At 43.4% G+C, this 23,831-nt stretch overlaps 1 protein-coding gene across 12 annotated transcripts in view; it reads left to right on the plus strand.

Annotated features, from left to right (window-relative positions):
• LOC125644672 (2,7-anhydro-N-acetylneuraminate hydratase) overlaps nucleotides 1–23,831 on the plus strand; it is a 58,133-nt gene that overhangs the window by 28,361 nt on the left and 5,941 nt on the right. For 10 of the 12 annotated variants that reach the window (XM_048868972.2, XM_048868970.2, XM_075118212.1 and 7 more), the window contains 4 exons: nucleotides 7,369–7,425; nucleotides 14,057–14,187; nucleotides 17,097–17,151; nucleotides 21,092–21,184. In XM_048868972.2, the coding sequence (XP_048724929.2) occupies nucleotides 7,369–7,425; nucleotides 14,057–14,187; nucleotides 17,097–17,151; nucleotides 21,092–21,184 (336 nt within the window). The remainder of the gene's footprint in view (nucleotides 1–7,368; nucleotides 7,426–14,056; nucleotides 14,188–17,096; nucleotides 17,152–21,091; nucleotides 21,185–23,831) is intronic. The other 2 variants (XM_048868973.2, XM_048868976.2) reach the window with 2 other exon arrangements.

The following is a 23,831-nucleotide window of genomic DNA, read 5'->3' on the forward strand; positions in this document are numbered from 1 at the left end:
ATGCCTATCTAGTGCTGTGCAACCAGACCCCCCCCGGTTCCTTCTCATTTGCCCTCGGCCTGACACAGCTCTCGGAAGCGTAACACTTGATACTTAGCTTTAGCATCAGAATGGCCTATTTAGTACTCTAGTTAGATTTCACTAACCCCGTTATCCCCATTTCTTCTTTTTTCTCTCTCTCAATTTTTTTCCTCGTTATTTAAGTTTGATTACCCCCTAGGGTAGTGCATTTTCACCCTTATGGCAGACTCTCTACGATTGGAGCCATGCTTGGTTCACTGGGTTTCAAGAGGTGCCTTTCCTGTGGGGAGGCGATTCGAAATCTCCGATGGACACTCAGTGCATCTGGTGCCTTGTTGAGACACACATCCCACAAGAATGCTCTCGCTGCCACAACTTAAAAGCTCGCCCCAGGAAAACAATAGATTTAAAACTTAAACTTATTCTAATGGAGAAGTCACTACGCTCGGCATCCGACCCCAGTCAGCAGATTCCCTCTGGACGCCATTGTCCAACAACCACTTCTGACACACAGACTTCACCTGTGTCACAGAGGAAAGATCACTCCTCTAAAAAGATGGCAAGAAAACAGGGACCAACTTCCCCTCTTAAAGAGCCACTGAAAAAGAAACGGTCTCCGGCTTGTTCTCAGTCCTCAGTACCAGTCGCACCATGGCTGAGTACGTACAAAGCACCAGGGTCCTCCAGTACACAGGCGCCAACCTTTTTCGGTGCCAGTGGGTGCTCGCGCCCCCGGCCCCACCCCTACTCCACCCCTGCCCCAAAGTCCCCGCCCTAACTCCGCCCCTCCCTGCCCCTATTGGACCCCTCCCCAAATCCCTGCCCCAGCCCCGGCCCCGCCTCCTCCCCCCTCCCCCCAGGCTTGCCGTGCAAAACAGCTGTTTCGCGGTGCAAGCGCTGGGAGTGAGGGGGGAGAAGCAGGACATGGCGGCGTGCTCGGGGCGGAGGCAGAGGCAGAGGTGAGCTAAGGCGGGGGGGCGGGGCGGGGAGCTGCCGTTGGGTGCAGAGCACCCACCAATTTTTCCCTGTGGGTGCTGCAGCCCCAGAGCACCCGTGGAGTCGGTGCCTATGCTCCAGTAGCGTACTAAAAAAGCCAGCGACCACAAGCGGGCAGGCCCAGTCAGGAGGCAAAGAGATGCCTGCCTCCTCCACCACAGTACCGACAGAGCTGTCCAAACGTGTGAGACTGACAGGTTCTCCACAGGCTACGGCACCACCTTCAGCTCCCATGGCGCAGCGTGCTCTGACGTCCGCACAGATGTCTCCAGCTGCGACGGCACAGTGCATCTGGCCCGCCTCGGCACCGAAACCATCGGTACTGCACTAATTCCTTCACCACAAGGACTGACTCATCTGGTCAACCCCAGCCTCACCACTCCTCAGCACAGATGTTACTCTGGTGCACATGGTACCCATGCCAACCCACCTCACCTCTGGCCCCTCCATTTTCCAGGGAGGATGAAGAAGAGGGCACTTACTCATCATGCCATTCCTCTCCCATTCAAACTAGTATGGTATTAGGTCCAGCTGTACAGCCCAAATATCACCACTGAGCTGACACCTAGATACAATATGGGCACCCATGGATGCCATCATCTATGCCATTCCCTACATAATGGCCCTACGGGGACCCCGGGGGACATACAGGAGACAATACCCTAGACTCCCGAACTCTATAGAGAGGACTAGATCTCCTCCATCACTCTCAGTGAAATTTTTGAATAACAGGAAGAAACCCTGGAACAAGAAACTACCCCAACAACCAACATTTTCTCTTCTTCCTTCGATGAGGCCATGATGCCTCCATCACCCATAACAGCCAATGATTTCAGATACTTTCAAGAGCTGTTCAGAAGAACTACCGATTCCCTAGAGAGTCTCTAGAGGAGGTTCCAGTGTCCCAACATAAATTACTAGACATTCTGCAAACATCATCAAAGATTGCACTTCCAGTAAATGAAGCACTTATGGAACCAGCAAGAAATATATGGCAGACCCTGGCAACTATCCCGCCCACTTACAAAAGAGCAGATAAAAAAATATTATGTCCACTCAAAGGAGATGGACTTTTTGTTCTCTCACCCCACACCACTGCAGATCCACTGCCTATGACAAAGTATGGAAACGGTTAGACTGCTTTGACCGCAAGGCCTGTTCATCAGCCACTTTCCAATTTCAACTGCTAACTATGCTGCACTGATGGAAAAATATGACCATACAAATTACAGTAACTCCTCACTTAAATTTGTCCCGGTTAACATTGTTTTGTTATTAGGTTGCTGATCTATTAGAGAACATGCTCGTTTAAAGTCGTGCAATGTTCCGTTATAAGGTTGTTTGGCTTTCCCTGGTCCACCCACCTGCCTGGCGTTCCAGTCGGGGAGCGGGGTCAGGGCTCGGGGGCTTGCCCTGCTCCGCCCGCCCAACGCTCCTACCAGGGAGTGGGGTCAGGGCGCAGGGGCTTACCCCATTTTGCCCTCCTGGCATTCCAGCCAGGGAACAGGCAAGCCCCCACACCCCGACCCCGCTATGCCCCTGCCTCAGCCAAGCTTCACAATCATCATTGGTGAGTACAGTATTACATCGTTTGTTTAAAATCATTTAAAACTTATCCTGTATATGTATGCAATGTCTTTTGTCTGGTGAAATTTTTTTCCCTGGAACCTAACCCCTCTATTTACTTTAATTCTTATGGGGAAATTGGATTAACTTAACATCTTTTTGCTTACAGTAGCATTTTTCAGGAACATGACTACAACGTTAAGCAAGGAATCACTGTACTCCAAAATGTCAGACTTTATTGAATATATACCAGAGGACAAAAAAGAACAATTCAAAGTGATGATTGCAGAGGGCCATTGCCTAGTCAGAATTGCTTTACAGACGTCTCTAGATGTGGCAGATATGGGGGCACGTTCCAAAGCTACCACCATAGTCACGCGTCAGGCTTCATTGCTTCACTTATCCGGCTTCTCAAGGAAAGTACATCGACTGTGGAGGATCCCCCTTTTAATGGTCTGAAGTTGTTTGCCATGATGACCGATGAGTCCCTTCACACCTTGAAGGCGTCTAGGGCAACTCTTCATTCCCTCAGGATATACACATCTGCAGAGGAAAAAACAGGGGAAATACTATTCAACCCAGCTTGCAAGAGCTGCCCCCTACGCCCGGGAACAGAGACAATATGATACACAAAAACGCAGACAGATCTCCAAGGTGTCGACCACTCCCTGCTCAATCAGCAGTGTCCCAGCAACCCTCTGCAAAACAATAATTTTGAGGGTTTGTTCGAGGGCCTGAGACACCTCCCCCATTCCTCAGTGCTGAAACCATTATTGACCCCCTTTTTGGACACTATTTGACCCCTTTCTACTCAGCATGGAAGGCCATCACCATGGACAAATGGGTTCTAGAAATACTCAGCACAGATTATTCAATACCATTCATCTCCATCCCCCCCTACCCACTCTCCCTTCCTGTCTCTCTTCAGTGACCCCTCTCATAAACATCCTCTACGGGAAGAAGTAAACCACCTCCTACATTTGGGTGCCATGGGACCACTACCATCATAACACATAGGGAACAGTGTTTATTCTCACTATTTCTTAACCCAGAAAAAGAACGGCGGATGGAGACCTGGTCTCAACCAGTGCATGAAGAGTGGTTCCTTTGAGATGGCTGCCTGTGTGACTCTGGAGTCCCTGCCTTCCTTGCCAACTATTTGAGTCTTGTGGATGCTTGATTTTGTACTTAATTGAGTATGTGGGGGCCTTGTCAGTGGTTGTAATTAGATGAAACCTGTATTTGTAAAGCTTTAGTTGACAATCAGATTTAACGACAGATTTGAGCTGTGGAAATGTGTATTATGAAAGATTATCAAATGGGCACACGTTGCCTAGAAATGCATGGCAGTTAAAATATAGGATTACAAAAGTATCATATTATCTGGAAGGGTAAAGGGGGTATGGAGTTGGAACAGTTAATTCCCACTTTGAGGAAAGATAGCAAGTCTTTATTTCCCAAAAAAGTCCATAATGGTTCGCTTCTGTGTAAGACCTCAGTGTGATGCTTTGGGTTTCAACCCGGGCCTGTTCTGGCACCACCTGCCTTGCACCCTTGGTTCCGTGGTGTGGCCTTGGCTCCGAGCCCTGACTCTAGTATCATGCTCACAGCACAATGGTCTCACCCTGACTTCCACCAGCCTGGAAGGGTGACCCCAGCAGCCCCTCCAGCCCCGAATTCCTCCCAGACTGGCTCCCCTGCAGTATCCAGTCCTTCTCAGTGGACCCTCACAGAAGATAGTAAGTTCACTGCCTCCAAAGACACAGAACAAACACCAACCTGCTAGTTTAGTTGAAAGCCCGCACTCGTTTGAAATGTATAGCATTGAGCTGGTTTGTAGTAAAACTAAAAATAAGTTGGTTAGCAAAGACCATAGGATTTAAGTGAGGTCTAGTAAGAGGGAAAGAGATGAAAAGTTACAACCAAAATATGCTTTCTAGTGATTAAATTTAACTTCAGCAAGCTACAGTCTTGGTCTAATCAAGTTTCTCACTTATGTTCAGTTTTCAGAGACTTCCAACCTTCTTTGTTAAAAGGTTCCACTTTTCTGAGATGTACAGGAGCTCTGACATTTTGCATCTGCTCAGTAATGGATACCCAAGATGGCTCTTTGTCCTTGTTTATATTTTCCAAAGTTCAATGATATTGCTTCAGGATGCGGGAAGGTTTCCTGGAGCTGCAGCGTCCATCCTGCACTGAGAGAATTAAGTGGCCACCCCCCACACTGGTTTGCCTAATGGCTTTGTCTGTCTTGCATGTAAAAGTAATTTAATTGTCTCTCTTGTTCAGTTTACATTGGAGAAACATCCAAGCAAGAGGAACCACGTTTCTTTGTCCAGAACAGGATGACTTAAACACTGCCTGCCAAACACATTTTGAGAATGTATTTCCGGCACATATAATATAATATAATTATAATTCTTCATACACCCCACAATAATATGAATGACCAGCATGTCACCAGTTTATATAGGATACCTTACAAGACACCTTTTAGATACAGATTATGACTATAGTGAGGTGGGGCAATGAGTGTGTCAGGTCTCGTATGAGTTACGATATGTTGCGTCCTCTGCTAGCTGGCAGTGAGAGGCTTCCGGGGTCACAACGATCTTGACAAGTTAAAAGAGATGCTGTTAAGTTTGACTTAAATTGATATTTAGCTATAAATACATTTGATACTACAGAATAGTGACACTGGAGAGAGGCAAATGAGTTATACCATGAGCCTAAATTTGGCCTCCAGGACCTTTCTCCTATCCTTCCCTTTGTTATTGATACCTCCATGTACCAGGACCACAGGCTCCTCCCCATGTCTTGAGAGATCTGCAACCTTCCCACTTGGAAGGCAAGTCACCATGCAGTTCTCCCAGTCATTTCAAACCCAGCTATCTATGTTTCTAATGATCAAATTCCCTATTACTATTACCTGTCTCTTCCTAATAACTGGAGTTTTCTCCCCTGGAGAGGTATCCTCAGTGCAAGAGGATACCATGACATCATCTGGAAGGAGGGTCCCAACTATGGGATCTTTCCCCTCTGCTCCAGTTTGGTATTCTCCTTCCCTTGAGACTTTCATCCTCCTCAACAGCACAGAGGCTGTCAGACTGGGGTTGGGATCGTTCTGCTGTATCCTGGAAAGCCTCATTTGTGTACCTCTCTGTCTCCTTTAGCTCCTGCAGTTCAGCCACCCTGGTCTCCAAGGCTCGTACACTGTCTCTTAGGGTCACGAGCTCCTTGCACTGAATGTATGCATACCATAGGGAGGATAATCATACATGCTGCATTGAGTGCAATAAACTGGGTAGCCCCACTCTGTTGCTGGTCTTCTGCCTGCATTCTCTTTTTACTCCTGCAGCTCTTTCCTCTGTTGTTGTTGTTTTGTTTTTATCATGGGTTTTTTATTGCCTTAAAGAATGTTAAGTGTATCTAGCCTCCACCACACACTCCCCCTCTAAACTCCCTCACAAAACTCCCCTGGTGGCTGCTTGTGTTTGCTAGCTCCTCTGGTCGCTTAGGAGCTGGCTTTTTAAATCCCTGGTCTCCGCAAGTAGCCCCATCCCCTGGTTAAGGGTTGATGGGTGCTAAGGGGCTTAGGGATGAAAGCCTGGTTAAGAAGCTCTCAGCCTTGCTAGACTCAGCTCATGGTCCTCCAGACAAACCAACCACACTGTATACTTCAGTCAAGCAGCAAGCACACCACAAACACACACACTACAGACAACAAACTCACCCTAAGGCTCACATAATTGCTCCTCCTTCACCTGGAGAACTCCTTCGCAAAACTCCCCTGTTAGCTGCTTCTTTTTGCTATCTCCTCTGGTCACTTAGGAGCAGGCTTTTTAAACCCCTGGTCTCCCTGAGTAGACCTGCCTCCTGGTTAAGGGTTGATGGATGCATCAGTCTACACCTTCGCAGAACATTATGCAATCATCGGGGACTCTGCCTCTGATGCCATCTTTGGCTCCACAGTACTTTCATCTGTGACTAACCTAACTCCGAAGTCCCAGCCCTCCAAGGGGGGTACTGCTTGGGAGTCACCTACAGTGGAACACCCATAGGGACAGTACTCAAAGAAGTTACCTTGTGCAGTAACAATGATTCTTCGAGATGTGTGTCCCTGCGGGTGCTCCACTACCCACCCTCCTCCCCTCTGCTTCGGAGTTCTCGCCATGACTCTGCGAGCCCAACAGACACGGCTACTGAAGTTCTCTGATCAGCAGCGCAGGGGGGCGCACGTACTCCTACAGTAGAACACCCGCAGGGACACACATCTCGAAGAACCATCTTTACCGCACAAGGTGAGTACGTTCTTTTTTTCCCAGTTGATTCAATTGCTTATTTGAGGTTTGGCTCTCCCCCTTCTTTATACCTCAGATGAAGTTTCTCTTCCCTGCTGGGGTGTAGCCATGGTGTCTCTCCCTCTTCCCCCCTTCCCCCCAGCTTGATAGCTTGGTTTATCTGATATGTAAATGAAATTCTCAATGTCTTTCAAAGTACTTTGGAAGTAACTGTCTACTGGAGAAACCACATTCCTTTGTTTGTGGAGGTAGCTCCTGTTTGGCCAGAAACCCATTTTCAGAATGTGCTGCAGCTCAAAAAAGATCCTGACATTCGAGAGTTCTATCGCTAGATCGTGAGTGAGACTTAATTTGACTCAGAAATTGTGACTCGCGATAAATTCGCAAGAGTTGCCATGTCTATTTGTGGTATCAGAAAGAGGCTTTGTGTCCCTGAGTAGGCAGAGCAAACTGAGTTATGTTTCCTCGCTGTCTGTTTATATAGGAGCTACTAGATGCTGGAGCAATTGGAGACATCTGCCACATACAGCATCTGGAGCCCGTAAGTGTGTGTGTCATGGTATTGTCTGAGCTTAGTTATTCCTATTAATCAGTGCCTTGGTAGTAAAGGGTTGGTTTCAGAGTAGCAGCCGTGTTAGTCCGTATCCGCAAAAAGAACAGGAGGACTTGTGGCACCTTAGAGTCTAACCAATTTATCTCAGCATAAGCTTTCGTGAGCTACAGCTCACTTCATCGGATGCATGTAGTGAAAAATACAGTGGGGAGATTTTATACACACAGAGAACATGAAACAATGGGTGTTACCATGAGCTATTACCAGTAGGAGAGCGGGGGGGGGGGAGAGACAGGCAGGGAGGGGGAACCTTTTGTAGTGATAATCAAGGTGGGCCATTTCCAGTAGTTGACAAGAACGTGTGAGGAACGGGGGGGGGGGGGGAATAAACATGGGGAAATAGTTTTACTTTGTGTAACGATACATCCACTCCCAGCCTTTATTCAAGCCTAAGTTAGTTGTATCCAGTTTGCAAATTAATTCCAATTCAGCAGTTTCTCATTGGAGTCTGTTTTTGAAGTTTTTTTGCTGAAGAATTGCCACTTTTAGGTCTGTAATCGCGTGACCAGAGAGATTGAAGTATTCTCCGACTGGTTTTTGAATGTTATAATTCTTGACGTCTGATTTGTGTCCATTTATTCTTTTACATAGAGACTGTCCAGTTTGGCCAATGTACATGGCAGAGGGGCATTGCTGGCACATGATGGCATATATCACATTTGTAGATGTGCAGGTGAACGAGCCTCTGATAGTGTGGCTGATGTGATTAGGCCCTATGATGGTGTCCCCTGAATAGATAAGTGGACAGAGTTGGCAACAGGCTTTGTTGCAAGGATAGGTTCCTGGGTTAGTGTTTTTGTTGTGTGGTGTGTGCTGTGTGGTTGCTGGTGAGTATTTGCTTCAGGATGGGGAGCTGTCTGTAAGCAAGGACTGGCCTGTCTCCCAAGATCTGTGAGAGTGATGGGTCGTCCTTCAGGATAGGTTGTAGATCCTTGATGATGCGTTGGAGAGGTTTTAGTTGGGGGCTGAAGGTGACGGCTAGTGGCATTCTGTTGTTTTCTTTGTTGGGCCTGTCCTGTAGTAGGTAACTTCTGGGTACTCTTCTGGCTCTGTCAATCTGTTTCTTCACTTCAGCAGGTGGGTATTGTAGTTGTAAGAACGCTTGATAGAGATCTTGTAGGTGTTTGTCTCTGTCTGAGGGGTTGGAGCAAATGCGGTTGTATCATAGAGCTTGGCTGTAGACAATGGATCGTGTGCTGTGGTCTGGATGAAAGCTGGTGGCATGTAGGTAGGCATAGCGGTCACTAGGTTTCCGGTATAGGGTGGTGGTTTTGTGACCATCGCTTATTAGCACCATAGTGTCCAGGAAGTGGATCTCTTGTGTGGACTGGTCCAGGCTGAGGTTGATGGTGGGATGGAAATTTTTGTAATCATGGTGGAATTCCTCAAGGGCTTCTTTTCCATGGGTCCAGATGATAAAGGTGTCATCAGTATAGCGCGAGTAGGGGCTTTAGGGGACAAGAGCTGAGGAAGCATTGTTCTAAATCAGCCACAAAAATGTTGGCATACTGTGGAGCCATGCGGGTACCCATAGCAGTGCCGCTGATTTGAAGGTATACATTGTCCCCAAATGTGAAATAGTTATGGATGAGGACAAAGTCACAAAGTTCAGCCGCCAGGTTTGCCGTGACATTATCGGAGATACTGTTTCTGATGGCTTGTAGTCCATCTTTGTGTGGAATGTTGGTGTAGAGGACTTCTACATCCATAGTGACCAGGATGGTGTTATCAGGAAGATCACCGATGGATTGTAGTTTCCTCAGGAAGTCAGCGGTGTCTCGAAGATAGCTGGGAGTGCTGGTAGCGTAGGGCCTGAGGAGGGAGTCTACATAGCCAGACAATCCTGCTGTCAGGGTGCCAATGCCTGAGATGATGGGGCGTTCAGGATTTCCAGGTTTATGGATCTTGGGTAGTAGATAGAATACCCCTGGTCGGGGTTCCAGGGGTGTGTCTGTGCGGATTTGTTCTTGTGCTTTTTCAGGGAGTTTCTTGAGCAGATGGTGTTGTTTCTTTTGGTAACCCTCAGTGGGATCAGAGGGTGTTGGAGAGCTGCCGAGCAGCCTCTTGTTCATATTCCGACCTATTCATGATGACGACAGCACCTCCTTTGTCAGCCTTTTTGATTATGATGTCAGAGTTGTTCCTGAGGCTGTGGATGGCATTGTGTTCTGCACGGCTGAGGTTATGGGGCAAGTGATGCTGCTTTTCCACAATTTCAGCCCGTGCAGAACACAATGGTACTTAGCGTACATAACACTTAGCATATATGCTATTCAGCATATTCTCAAGTGTGCTAGAAGCAACTAATTAAGTGCTGAATACTATTGTTCCTTTTCCTTCTTAGTTACAAAATTTAATTAGTTAAATAGGATTTGAGACAACAGACTTTTTTATTTTACTATTTTTAAGTCTTGTGTATTTTTTATATTCTTTATTAATCATCTATTGTGAACATAAAACAACTAGAAATATTCCTTTTTAAATGCTTTAGAAAACAAATGGCTTAATCCTCTTGTTGCCAAAACTCGGGGGTAAATCACTGGAGAACTGCTGACTTCACTTCCATGACCCTTGTAATGAGAAGCATCCCTAAACAAATTTTTTGTTTTGAACTTTCTGCTGACTGTGTAATCCATTTTTAAAAGTATGTGTGTGTGGGCGAGGGAGAATCTCTCATATTTTGTCCCATCTTATTTGGCAGATTTGATTCTCTTCTCCCACACTCTACCCCCATATGAATCTAGCTCCTTCTCATGTATATCCTTGTTTGTATACCAACAGCATCTATTGAATCAGCAGGAATGTGCGATATCTGGAAATAGTTTGTGGTAACTTCTAATCAGAGCTACAAAAAGGTGCTGAGAGCATTATTTTGTGTGGGCCTTACCAATGAATTTTTTTAATTTCTCAGTAAAATGTTGGATTTTTATTTCTAAAGTTGATATCAGTCAGAAGAAATTTACTGTTAGATCATCACTGTTTAAAGTTAGTGAAAATTTAAAAATTCAAGCACTGAAATTAAATTTTATTTAAATGTCAATAATGTTTTTCCCCTACCATTTAATTTGTGGTTTAGTATGTCAGAAACTAATGTAGCTTACAAATTCCAAGCAGACAAACATTGTCTTTGTTCACTATTCTGTTTTAGGAGGAATACTTCAGTTTCCAAGTACAGTGGTTAAATGATACTATCTACTTTTGCACGCTTTACCTCGAGCAAAATTAAAGTCACATAAATTGTGTCCCCAGCGTAAGCATTTTTAATAAACTGGCAGGAATCAGGTGTTTAGAAAAGCAGAATTTTCCTATGACCTTTTTACGTTACTAACACTCAGGAAATTAGCTTCCTTTTTTTAGTGAAAAGGATTTTAGATATTCAGCAAATTCTGCTGTGACACTTAGGCAAACAAATCTGGATTGGATCATTCACAAGGAAGATGCCAAATTATTTGTTTATACTTAAGTAGATTGGGAGGGACTGTGATTTTTGTTTTGCTTTCTGGAACTCCGTTTTTGGAGTTTATAGGAAGTACAAGTTGTTACCGTCTGGCCCAATACCCCTTTATATGGACACCAGTCTGAGTGAATATGTATACTGGCTCTCATGTGCTTCCAAGCCAGTTGGGTCTGGATAGCATCTCATCACCATTTCTGGGTCTGGGTCCTTAGGACACTCTCCAAGACTTAGACCTCTTTGTGCCTTTCCTTGGGACATAGGACATTCCTGCCCTAGACCTTGAAATCTGTGTCTGAGACCTCCTGAGCCTCACAGTTGCTTACTCATGCTCCTGCGGAGCTCCACTAAGGCTGTGGATGCTCTGGGCTTCTAGTTTAAGCCCTGTGGGGACAAAGGAAAGCAAGGAACACAGGTTTAGCAAAGGTTTCAGAGGGATAGCTGTGTTAGTCTGTATCAGCAAAAAAATCAAGGAGTACTTGTGGCACCTAGAGACTAACAAATTTATTTGGGCATAAGCTTTCATGGGCTAAAACCCACTTCATCAGATGCATGCAGTGGAAAATACAGTAGGAAGATATATATGAAACAATGGGTGTTGCCATACCAGAGAACATGAAACAATGGGTGTTGCCATACCAATTGCAACGAGACCAATTAATTAAGGAGGGCTATTATCAGCAGGAGAAAAAAAACCTTTTGTAGTGATAATCAGGATGGCCCATTTCAAACAGTTGACAAGAAGGTGTGAGTAACAGTGTGTGGGGGGGAATTAGCATGGGGAAATAGTTTTTACTTTGTGTAATGACCCATCCACTCCCAGTCTTTATTCAAGCCTAATTTAATGCTGTCCAGTTTGCAAATTAATTCCAATTCTGCAGTTTCTCGTTGGAGTCTTTTTTTGAAGTTTTTTTGTTGGAGAATTGCGACTTTTAGGTCTGAAATTGAGGGACCAGGGAGGTTGAAGTGTTCTCTGACTGGTTTTTGAATGTTATAATTCTTGATGTCTGGTTTGTGTCCATTTATTCTTTTGCGTAGAGATTTTCTGGTTTGGCCAATGTACATGGCAGAGGGGCATTGTTGGCACATGATGGCATATACCACATTGATAGATGTGCAGGTGAACGAGCCTCTGATCGTGTGGCTGATGTGATTAGGTCCTATGATGGTGTCCCTTGAATAGATAGGTGGACAGTGTTGGCAACGGGGTTTGTTGCAAGGATAGGTTCCTGGGTTAATGTTTTTGTTGTGTGGTTGCTGGTGAGTATTTGCTTCAGGATGGGAGGCTGTATGTAAGCGAGGACTGGCCTGTCTCCCAAGGTCTGTGAGAGTGAGGGATCATCCTTCAGGATAGGTTGTAGATCGTTGATGATGCGTTGGAGAGGTTTTAGTTGGGGGCTGAAGGTGATGGCTAGTGGCATTCTGTTACTTTCTTTGTTAGACCTGTCCGGTAGTAGGTGACTTCTGGGTACTCTTCTGGCTCTGTCAGTCTGTTTCTTCACTTCCACAGGTGGGTATTGTAGTTTTAAGAATGCTTGATAGAGATCTTGTAGGTGTTTGTCTCTGTCTGAGGGGTTGGAGCAAACACGGTTGTATCTTAGAACTTGGCTGTAGACAATGGATCTTGTGATGTGGTCTGGATGAAAGCTGGAGGCATGTAGGTAAGTATAACAGTCATTAGGTTTCCGGTATAGGGTGGTGGTTTTGTGACCATCGCTTATTAGCACCATAGTGTCCAGGAAGTGGATCTCTTGTGTGGACTGGTCCAGGCTGAGGTTGATGGTGGGATGGAAATTGTTGAAATCATGGTGGAATTCCTCAGGGGCTTCTTTTCCATGGGTCCAGATGATGAAGATGTCATCAACCTAGGGTAAGTAGAGCACAGGCGTTAGGGGATGAGAGCTGAGGAAGTGTGGTTCTAAGTCAACCATAAAAATGTTGGCATACTGTGGGGCCATGCGGGTACCCATAGCAGTGCCGCTGATTTGAAGGTATACATTGTCCCCAAATGTGAAATAGTTATGGGTGAGGACAAAGTCACAAAGTTCAGCCACCAGGTTTGCCATGACATTATCGGGGATACTGTTCCTGACGGCTTGTCATCCATCTTTGTGTGTAAATGGCTTCTACATCCATAGTGGCCAGGATGGTGATCTTCCAGAAAACACCATCCTGGCCCTTGAGGAATTCCACCATGATTTCAACAATTTCCATCCCACCATCAACCTCAGCCTGGACCAGTCCACACAAGAGATCCACTTCCTAGACATTACAGTGCTAATAAGCGATGGCCACATAAACACCACCCTATACAGGAAACGTACTGACCGCTATACTTACCTACTTGCCTTGGGAAAGTTTAGATATATCTTCAGTGCATAGTACAAAATGGAGTTCATTTGATAAACACAGCCCACTTTTGTCACAGAAGTATAATGAAGAAGTTCGTGAAATCTGTGCGACATTTCAGATGGAAATACTGTTGACACAATGTAATGTATTTTGCTAAATGTTCCATTTTACCACAATCTTTTCACTAAGAAAAAATTGAAAATAATATTTTTAATTTTATCTGATATATATATATATGTGGTTGAAATCTGCATCATTTACAGGATCAGTGGTCTTTAACTGTGTTTTCTGTATGTTAAGAATATGCAATATACAAATTTCAAACATGTTTTTGGAGTATGCACCAAGGTGATGTTTTTCTAGCTGAAATGAATTTGGTGTCTTCATTCAAGTTTCTAGTAGACAGGGGTCCACAATATAGAAGACAACCATGGTTAGCACTAATTGGTAACTTTGATAGTCTCATAAGGAATCCAGGGATTGAAAGCCATGGACACTTGAGTCTCTAAAGTTTGTCCTTTCAGGTCAAGAGTCAGAAACACTTGTAGGGCATAGGGTGAGGTAAGCCTGCACTGCTGCTTCTCTTGCTGTACCTGATCCTTATTATAAGACCTCAGTGAGCCTGTCAATCTAGCAACTTCTTAGCTGTCAAGCCCCCCCTCCTTTAAGATTTGGGATTATTAATTATTTTAAACTATAAATTACTTGTATCTATTCACTTCATTAATTACTGTTTATTTCTTGTAAGCATAGGTTGGATTCTGGCATTTTGCCCACTCGTTTGTGAGAGGAAATTGGAGGAATGAAGCAGAAAGTACATTTTCTTTGTTAGCCAAATCCTGCCATGACATCGACCTCATTCATTTTTGGATGGGTGATAAAAGGTTTACAGCATCTTTTTTATCATATTTGTTCTAAGAATAAACATGTGCAAACACAAATATGGTGTGTTATAGTTACACACGTTTTATGTAACTTTCCCCTTCCGAGAGACTAAAGCCCTGTCTATGCTACAGATGTTTTGCCAGTCTAGTTACAGTGTAGATGCAGCTTATGATGAGAGAAGGAGTTTCTCCTGTCGGCACAGTAGCACCACTCCTCCAAACGACATTACTTGTGTCGTCAGAAGAACTCCGCTGTCAGTACGTTGGAGGTTTGCCGACATAGCTGTGCCGACAAAACTTTGTTGTGTAAACCTAGCCCCAGTTAGCTCTTTTCCCCGCTGAGTGTAATTGACCGTCACCCTCCTAGAGAACAAGGAGCCTGAACCTTCTTCTAAATGTAGATCTCCTGCAGTGATACAAAAAATGATCGATTAAATTACATTGATTTAAATATTGGCGTTCACGTTAGTTAAAGGAAAATGCTCGTAGTTGTTATTACGTCCTGGCAGGAAGAATAAACCAAAGGCGGTAATCAGACTGTGGCGGAAAGTATCTATCTAGGGACATGCATGTCTCCGTCACTGTAGTATCTGAATGCACTGCAAATATTAATGAATTTATCCGTACAACTCCCTTGTGAGGTAGGGGGTTTTATATCCATTTTATAGATTGAGAACTGAGGCAAAGTCTGTGACTTTTCGAGGGCCACACAGTGAGTCTGTGACAGAGCTGGGAGCTCAGCCCAAACCTCCGGAGTCCAACACTAGTACCTTAGCCACAGGTCATTCTTTCTCTCCTGAAACTTAGTATTCCAAGCACGGTCTAATTTCTTTTTTAAATTGCATCTCCAGTCTGTCCAAAATCACCAACCTAGCCAAATTAACTAACTAAACTATTATAGCTTCACTGGAAAATTTAGTTGCAAGTTGGATGTAAAACTTGTATTTATCAGAAAAGGATGGAATCCTCAAAAATGGAGGAATTGGAATGACAATGGCCCTGAGTCTGGGACTCGCTGTGTCTACTTGTGAACCAGTGCATAAGGGCCCCAGTTCAGCAAAGAACACAAACATATGCTTAAATGGGACTTAAGGACCTGCTTAAGTGCTTTGTTGAATGCCACAGAGACATCTTCAAGGTGTGATAATTTTACTAATTTTCAAGGCTAGAAATATTCCTTGGAAGGTCAGCTTGTGGAAAGCCAAGCATTTCCATTTCTCAATGACATACATTATTTTTCTATCCTGAGAGATTGAGATATCAGACCATAATATCTTATTTTTATTATCCCCCTTTTATTTTTGTAAAATACTTAATTTCTGTAACATTATCTCTAAAACCACTAGAATTAGCTAGGTTGGATTACATCTTCTAACTGTTCAGATAGTCTCAGTTACTGTTGTGCAGCTCCTGTTGAAGTCATTTGTCTTCACTGGTCCATAATCTTGAACAGTCTGTGAAATATCAGTTTCTAAAAATCGTGCCAGAGTTGAAGTGGGTGAGGGAGGAAAAGAAGATGAGAATCAGAATGATGTGATTTTTACGGTTTGATAGCTCCTCACCTCTCAGAACATCCAGTGGGACCAATGCAAACACCTTCAGGGCCAGTAAATATTATGCAGCACTTATCCTGGACTAGAGGTCATAAAGAAATTGTGATCCTTGACTTAAAAGTATAAACATAGAGATGTTGTATTTTGTATTCTCAGACCCATTTTAGTCTCAGAATTTTTTTAGTATAGAACTAAAGACATATTTTTTTCCAGTTCCTTGAAGGCAGCCCAGTTATTGTTTGTAAATTCTTATAACAAACTGGAGACAAGAGAAAAAAAATCTGAGTTCTTCTGACATCATTCCGTTGACTGGGACCCTGCTCAGTTAGAGATTTCCTGATGTGACAAAGCTCTGTCCTTGCCTCCGTGGGTCCCATGTTTCCTGGCGGATTTAGCTAGCCTCAGAGGCTCACTGTGATCCTCCACGTAACCCTTCTTTCTCTAGAGACAAGGGTCACAGTCTACTGAGCCATTTTCATCATAAGCCAGTGAGGGAGGTGAGGAGAAGTTATTCTTCCTTGCACAGTCTCTGTTGTCTCCCAGCCTCAGTGATTAATCAAGGGGCAAAGGTGGGGAGGGGGGGGAAGCCTGGGCCCACCATCTACTTCGGGTTCCAGCCCAGGGACCCTACTAGTATCACCTATGGTAGCTGACCTTTTAGAAACATGACATATACAATTCCCTGGGCTACTTCCCCCACAGCAGCCCTCACTTCCTTAAGCTCCACTTCACCCTTACCTCAGGGCCTCCTTCCTTGTGCCTGATATGGTGTGTACTACTCAGCCTCTCCAACAGCTCAACTTCCTCCCACAGCTCCTGACATGCACCCGCACCTGACTGACTGGGAGGCTTTTAACTAGTTTCAGCCAGCCCCTGATTGACTTCAGGTGTCCCTATGAACATAGCATTCTCCCTGCCTTCTGGAAAGTTCTTAATTGGCCCCAGGTGTCTTAATTGACCTGGAGCAGCTTCCATTTCACTTAACCTGGTACCAGGGATTTGTTTAGCCTGGAGCTAATATATCTATCTCCCACTACTTTTCCATAGCCATCTGGCCTTGCCCCGTCACACTGAGTAATAAAATTATTTCCAATACTAAGACATGTCATCAGAAAAAAATCTTAGTGAAAACAGTTGCCCCACTAGTGTAACAGAAAACCAACAATTAATTGGTGTTGAAGGACTTTGAATATCTAAAAGCCTGATCTAGGTTAGACTGAAATTAGTGAAAGCCTTTCTGTTGACTTCGGTGTGTGTTGGATCAGGCCCAAAATGAACAGTTAAGAAAATGACAATTTCTACACGTTTTTATACTGACAGGTTTGTTTATTTATGAAAATATCTGTTTTATTTCAGGTGCTTAAAGGTGTCATCTTTTGGCAGTCTCTCTCATTTTACTAATGAGCATAAGGTTTGTATAAATACTACTATATAAAGGAATACTCAAAGTCTCTAGCCTTATTTCAGCAAAGCATTTAAGCATGTGCTTAAGTCTATCTCGATTCAACAGACCACTTAAGCACGTGCTGTAAATTAAGTTCATACTTCTTTGCTACCTTGGGGTCTAACTTATCATTTACTCTCCATTTTATTTTATTTCCAGGAAGTATGTGACCATCTTAAACATACCTGTAGTTATCAGTGTTTTTTCTGCTAAAAATGTGCATTTTGAAATGTAGTGAAAATGACATAAACATTGCAGGAAATTCCTTCTTTTGTGTTAACAGAAGCCTAATCTTACAGTAGCCAAGCTCCTGAAGCCCTAATGAAATAACTCAGGAGTGTAGAGAGCCTAAAATGACATAGCCCAAGCAGAAACTGCTTATGCCATTTAAAAAAATATATATTTAATCTCAGTATAGTATGCATTACGTCTAAAGACGCACCAAGCTAGTTCATCCTGGCTTTCCCATTATGCCTTCCATTCTCTTTAGCACCTTCCATGCTATAAAATTGTTCCACACCACTTTCAGTATCTAACTCTACTTTAGATTTGGATTTTAATTTGTGTCAATAGGACTACTCACATGAGTAAAATTACTCATGTGCATAAATTTTACTAGATTGGGCCCACAGTTCGTAGAATATTTGGATTCACAGTTTGGGACCTTGGATTTTTTTTAATGGAAAAACTATTGACTTTCTAATGTTGATTTAAAACATCTATTAATTGTAAGCTAACTTTTAAGAGAATAAATATTCAGCTAAATAATCTGAATTTGTTTTTAAAAAAAGTCAGGACAAAAGAGTTTGTCTGCTTAGGTGTTCATTCCTCACAATCATGTGTCATGTCATGATCAGTTTATAAAAATGCAAAGGCCATGTAAATGTAACTGTCTGGTTGTCTGTTTGGATTCACCAAAAAGGAAACGCAGAACGTAAAAACCACTGTTGCAGCTTTGCCTACAAAATATGAATACACTTACATAAAAATCAACCAACCGAAAAAAACCACCCTAAACCCACTATGAAGCTAACAAGATGTGCCTGCCATCATCCAGATCACTTTTCTTGTGTAATGTATCCCTTTCCCCTGTCCTGCATATATTTGGTTTGTTTGCGAAGTATAAGCTCTTTGGGGCTTGAAATGTGTCTTAGCAGATTTTGGGCACTACCACAATACAAATAATAAGCAGTAAAGTAATTTAAGGATCCATCATCAACATTAATTTAGCCATCTTGTAAATTCTGTGTCTTGTAGTATACATATTGTTACCTAAACTGTAATGTGAATCTCAGGTGTGGATAATATCAACATTGGGCATTTCTAAGGTACCTGTAGTTGTGGGTATCTAAACACCATTGTTGAGTTACACGTTTAACCAGATGAGTAGGAATAGATATTAGTATATGAGCAATGAGGCTGAATTATTGTGGCTGCTGGAGCCCTTCGCATTTTCCAGATCTTGACTTTTTGTAATTGTGCAACCTCAGCATTTCATTAACTTAGCCACTGGCACTTGCTTTCTTTTCCAAGAGCAGGATGGGGGAAATGCCTGTATTTATAGTAGGAGGACTTGTGGCCCCTTAGAAACTAACAAATTTATTTGAGCATAAGCTTTCGTGGGCTAAAACCCACTTCATCCGATGCATGCAGTGGAAAATACAGTAGGAAGATATATGTATATATGTAACCCTTCTGCCCGTCAGAGTTGGCAGCAACAAGGGCCAGGTTCAGTATCTAGGGGTTCCATTCCAATAACACAATGCAAAACCGGCTCGAGCCCCCACCCAGTGACTGGGACAAATATATACTGTGGTGCCTCCAAGGGGCAATACTTCCCCTCTCGCAAGCACATAGTCTGAGTGTAGCAAAAAGCCTTTTAATAACAGAGAGAAACAATGTGGCATTATGTTGGGGAAACACCACCAACAGGATTCATAACACAACCTCTGAGCAAAAAACCCACCCCAAGCAAATTGGGGCGTGTCCTTTCCCTTTGGTTCTTGAGCCCAGCAACCCAAAATCACCCAAAGTCCCAAAAGTCTCTGTCCCTGGTCAGGGCAGCCCCAGAGTTCGAAAGTTTATCTGCAAAGTTTTACCTCCCAACCTGGGTGGAGATGGGGGGCGGGTGGTGGTTAAGGGGCACCTTACGTGGTCTAAAGCTGATGGCCCCACCTCTCCATGGGGCTCCGCTCTGCCAGCTGCCCCGTGAGGTGCTCCAGGCATCCAACAAACTGCTCTGCTCCACCAGCCGCTCTGCTCGCCGTCCCGCAAACTGCAGTGCTCTGCTCTGCCAGCCGTCCCACAAACTGCTCTGCTCCACAAACCCTGCTCTGCTCTGCTCACTGTCCTGCAAACTGCTCCGCCATATATCTTCAGGCTCCTCACTACTTAACACAACACTCAGTGATTTCAGCTGTTAGTAAGTTTAGCTCTTTTGTGATTTCAGCTTGTAGTAGGGGAGCCTCAGTGCTGGTGCACCATTAGCCCAAAGTGAATTCAGCTCAGCAGCCTGTAACCAAACTCCTAATAGAATCAAATTAGCTCTGATATTCCACAGTGGAGAGAGGAGGAAGTACAATTAGCATGTAAGGCCCTCACCAGGGGGCCCATACCACCAAGTATTAATACCTGTCCCCAGCCTCACTCCCTTCACTGGGTTTTTGGAACCCATGACCCTTGCCTAGCGAGTGCTGCTTAGTTGATGGTGAGTCCCTCCATCATAACAAAAGGCCGAGTAAAGTTCCACTGTCCTTGATTCACATAATCAGGATAATAACAGTTTATTCTTGCCCCAATAACAGAGAAACTGGGGCTCCTACAGCAGCCAAAGTGACCATCTAGGCAGGGTGGGTGTGCCTATGCAAATTAGATCAGCCCCTAAAGTTCTTTTCCACAGCCCACCATGACTCCCCACCAGATGTCAGGGTAGAGCTCATCCTGACTCTGCTTACTTCTATATACACAGAGAACATGAAGCAATGGGTGTTATCATACACACTATAATGAGAGTGATCAGTTAAGGTGAGCTATTACCAGCAGGAGAGAGAGAGAGAAAAAACAGAACAAAAAAACCAAAAACCTTTTGTTGTGATAATCAAGATGGGCCATTTCCAGCAGTTGACAAGAATGTGTGAGGAACAGTAGGGGGGAAAATAAACATGGGGAAATAGTTTTACGTAGCCTTATGCTGGGATTTTCAAGAGCCTAAGTGCTTTAGGCACCAAATGCCAATGAAGCTAATTCAGAAATAATTTTAACTTCCTTTTTGCCCTCAAACCAAACACAGTGCTTATGTATGTCCGTTTTAACTTCAAAGTTTTAGTCCCTGGCCGCTTCTGCTGTATCTTGAGGAATGTGTAGATTTAATTTTTTACAATGAATATTTTGCATAATTTTTTCTGCTATCCCATACCTTAAAACGAGGGAGAAGATTTGCTCAGACTTTTAAAAAAATATCATTTTTGGGCAGAGATCAAAAGTTTCAGCCCCAAAGGTGAATTCTTGGAAGATTGTGAACACGTGAAAATGGGGTAAAATGAAAATAGTTTTCCAACTTTAACTACCAATTACAGTACTTGCTGCATAAGCATGTTGTTTAGTACTGTTAGCATATACTTATCTAGCTCCCTGGTGACAGAGGGCTAGTTGCAGCACCTTGGACTGGAGGCTCAACTGGATGGTTGTAAACCACTTTTTCTTGGGAGATGATGAATAAGGCTGCAAGTCTGTCATGAAGGTCACGGAAGTCATGGATTCCGTGACTTTCCATGTCCTCCGTGACTTCTGCAGTGGCTGGTGCTGGCCCAGGGGCTAAATCTTCCTAATATTGCAATAAGTGTCTTTCTGTGGATGAAAATACATGAGTAAAATTAATAAATAATGAACCACTGTAAATTTGCTTTAGCCCAAAGGAGCTGCCAGTCGGTGCTTAGACTGTTCAGTTGAACAAACCTGTCCATATTCAGCCAAGAAGATTTATCTACAACGTGCAGAGAAGGTGAGTATAGTACTGTTTTCAAGCAACATATCTTCCAAATATTGACTACATTGATCTCAAAATGTGTTCAACTTCCAAGCAAAAGGAACTCATCTTTTGGTTTTCCTAAGATCTTGGAACATAAGAATTACTGTATAACATCAGACCATTGTGTCATCAAGGATAATATTTTGCTTCCGATGGCCAACACTTGACGTTTTGGAAGAAACAAGAAGGCCAAAATGTATCCAAGCTCTTTGCTGAGTGTTTGCCATGGGAAGGGGATGATTTCTTTCTGACTCCAACTTTGTATAAAAGTGAATTTTAAAGGTTTTATAAATAAATGGGATCAAAGAAATGTTAGGAGGGAGCTTCAGTAATAGATTTTAAGGCCAGATGGACCACTGTGATCATCTCGTCTGACTCATAACATGGGGCATAGGACTTGCCTGAATTAATTTCTGCTTCAAGTCCAGTAGCTGTTGTTGAACTAGAGTATATCCTTTATTAAAACATCCAATCTTGATTAAAATTTTCTAGTGATGGAGAATCCACCAGAACCCTTTTAAGATGCTAAATGTAAATTTAGAAGCATATGAATAGAAATGCCCTAATTTTTTTTCAGAAGTGCTGTGCAAACCCAATTTCCATTGAACTGAGTGGGAGTTGCAGATGCTGAATATCTCAATACATTCCTGTAGTAATGTAGGGGGATGGCTGAGTTTATCTAAAAGGCACATCTCTTTACAAGGACATAAGTATGAAAGTGAGGAATTGGTGTGATGGGTTGTCCCCCCTCTCGGGGTGCCACCTAGGGCTGGATTAAGATTATGAGGAGCCTAAGGCTAATGGAGGGAAGGGTCTAAGTATGAATTACATATTGCAAAAAAAATTATGAAGTCATCAAACATTTTTCTACTTACATATTTACATATTATTTATTTATGTAAAATTAACAAGGTTATTCTGCTCTCATGACACTCAGTTCTTCAAACACATTTTTTTCCTAGCTTTAGCTTTGGCAAAGTCATGAATGATGTCATCATAATTCAAAACCCTGATGATTTCATTCTCAATGCTCAAGAGGAACAAAGCACTGAGATGCTCTTGAGTCATGGTGGATTGGAGGACCTTTTAGACCCTTGTTAGACGAGAGAAGGAACATTCTCCACTACAGTTAGTGATCATTAGTGACAAATACAGCCATAATGCAGTTTCAACATTTGGGAAACTTTCTGTCACTGGATTCAGTGATAACTTGGTACATCCAAATAGATTTGCTTTTGTCATCTTTTCTCTCTATATCTGAGAGTGTGATGCGAATTCAACAAATTGAACAAATTCTTTAGTAAAATCTACTGGAAGATCGTTTGGGTACTTCTGACACAGACATTTGATACCTTCACTGACTTTGGAACTTGAAATGTTAGGCAAAAAATTTGTCAGTACTCTAAAGGTTTTGTCAATATTTTCATAAGCCTCAATCCGATGTTCTAATGCACTCTTCAGTTTGTCGATGATTGTGATGAAGGTATTAACTGTGAAGGCCTCCTTGTCACTGAATGAGTGGGCAGTTGCATCGTTGCATGTCTTCTGTCTTTTGCAGCATTTGGCAGACTTCTACTCATAGTTAGCAGGCCTTGCAGCCCCCTGAATTTCATAGGCATCAAAACTATCCCACATTTGTTGAAGAACAGTTCCAAGGCTCCTCATTAGGTTTACAGCACTGGAAAGGTCAATTTGAGCACATTGCAAGCTTAGACTGCACTTGCTGAATGGCTGAAGTATATCATTCCAACCCTCACACAAAATACCAGTTTCCAAAGTGTGCATTGCATCATTCAGGGTCTTCTCATCTTTTCTTGTTGTGATTCAGGGGTGACCTGAGGAGGTGAGTGGAGAATCCCAGGGATAGCAAGTATTCATAAGACTTTTCAAGGCTGGAAAGGACCATTATGATCATCTAGACTGATCTTTTTCATAACACAGCCCATGGAATTTCACCTTCCTCAGTTGAGCTATAGCTAAGGCTACGATTTAATCACGGGTATTTTTAGTAGAAGTCATGAACCAGGTCACAGGCAAGAAACAAAAAATCATGGCCTGTGACCTGTCCATGACTTATACCACAAATAACCCTGATTGAATCTTGAGGGGGCAGGGAGGGAGCCCTGGGGGGCCCACAGCACCAGCTGCAGGGAGGGAGCCCTAGGCTCAGCCATACTGGCCGCTGTAGAAGTCAGACACGGACAGACAGACACGGAGCCTTAGCTATAGCATATCTTTTAGACAGAATTCCAATTTTGATGTAAAGATTTCAAGGTGAATCCACCAGCTACCTAGGTAAGTTATTCCAATAGCTAATTACCCTTTTAGTTAAAAAAAAAATTAATTTTATTTCCCATCTTAATTTGTTTGGCTTCTGCACCCAGATATTGGATCTTTTTATGCCTTTGTTGCCTAGAAACCCCCCAACTATCAGAAATCTTCTCTTCATGGAGGAAATTAGACTAATCAAGTTGCCTGTTGACCTAGAGTCACTCCTGCAGCTCTCTTCTGAGCTCTTTCCAATTTGTTAACATAATTTTTAAAGTGTGGACACCAGAAGTGGACCCGGTGTACACAGAGATCATACCACCTCTGGACTCCTCCTTGATGCTCCCCTGTT

The sequence above is a fragment of the Caretta caretta genome, chromosome 11 (assembly GCF_965140235.1).
Source record: "Caretta caretta isolate rCarCar2 chromosome 11, rCarCar1.hap1, whole genome shotgun sequence".
NCBI lineage: Eukaryota > Metazoa > Chordata > Testudines > Cheloniidae > Caretta > Caretta caretta.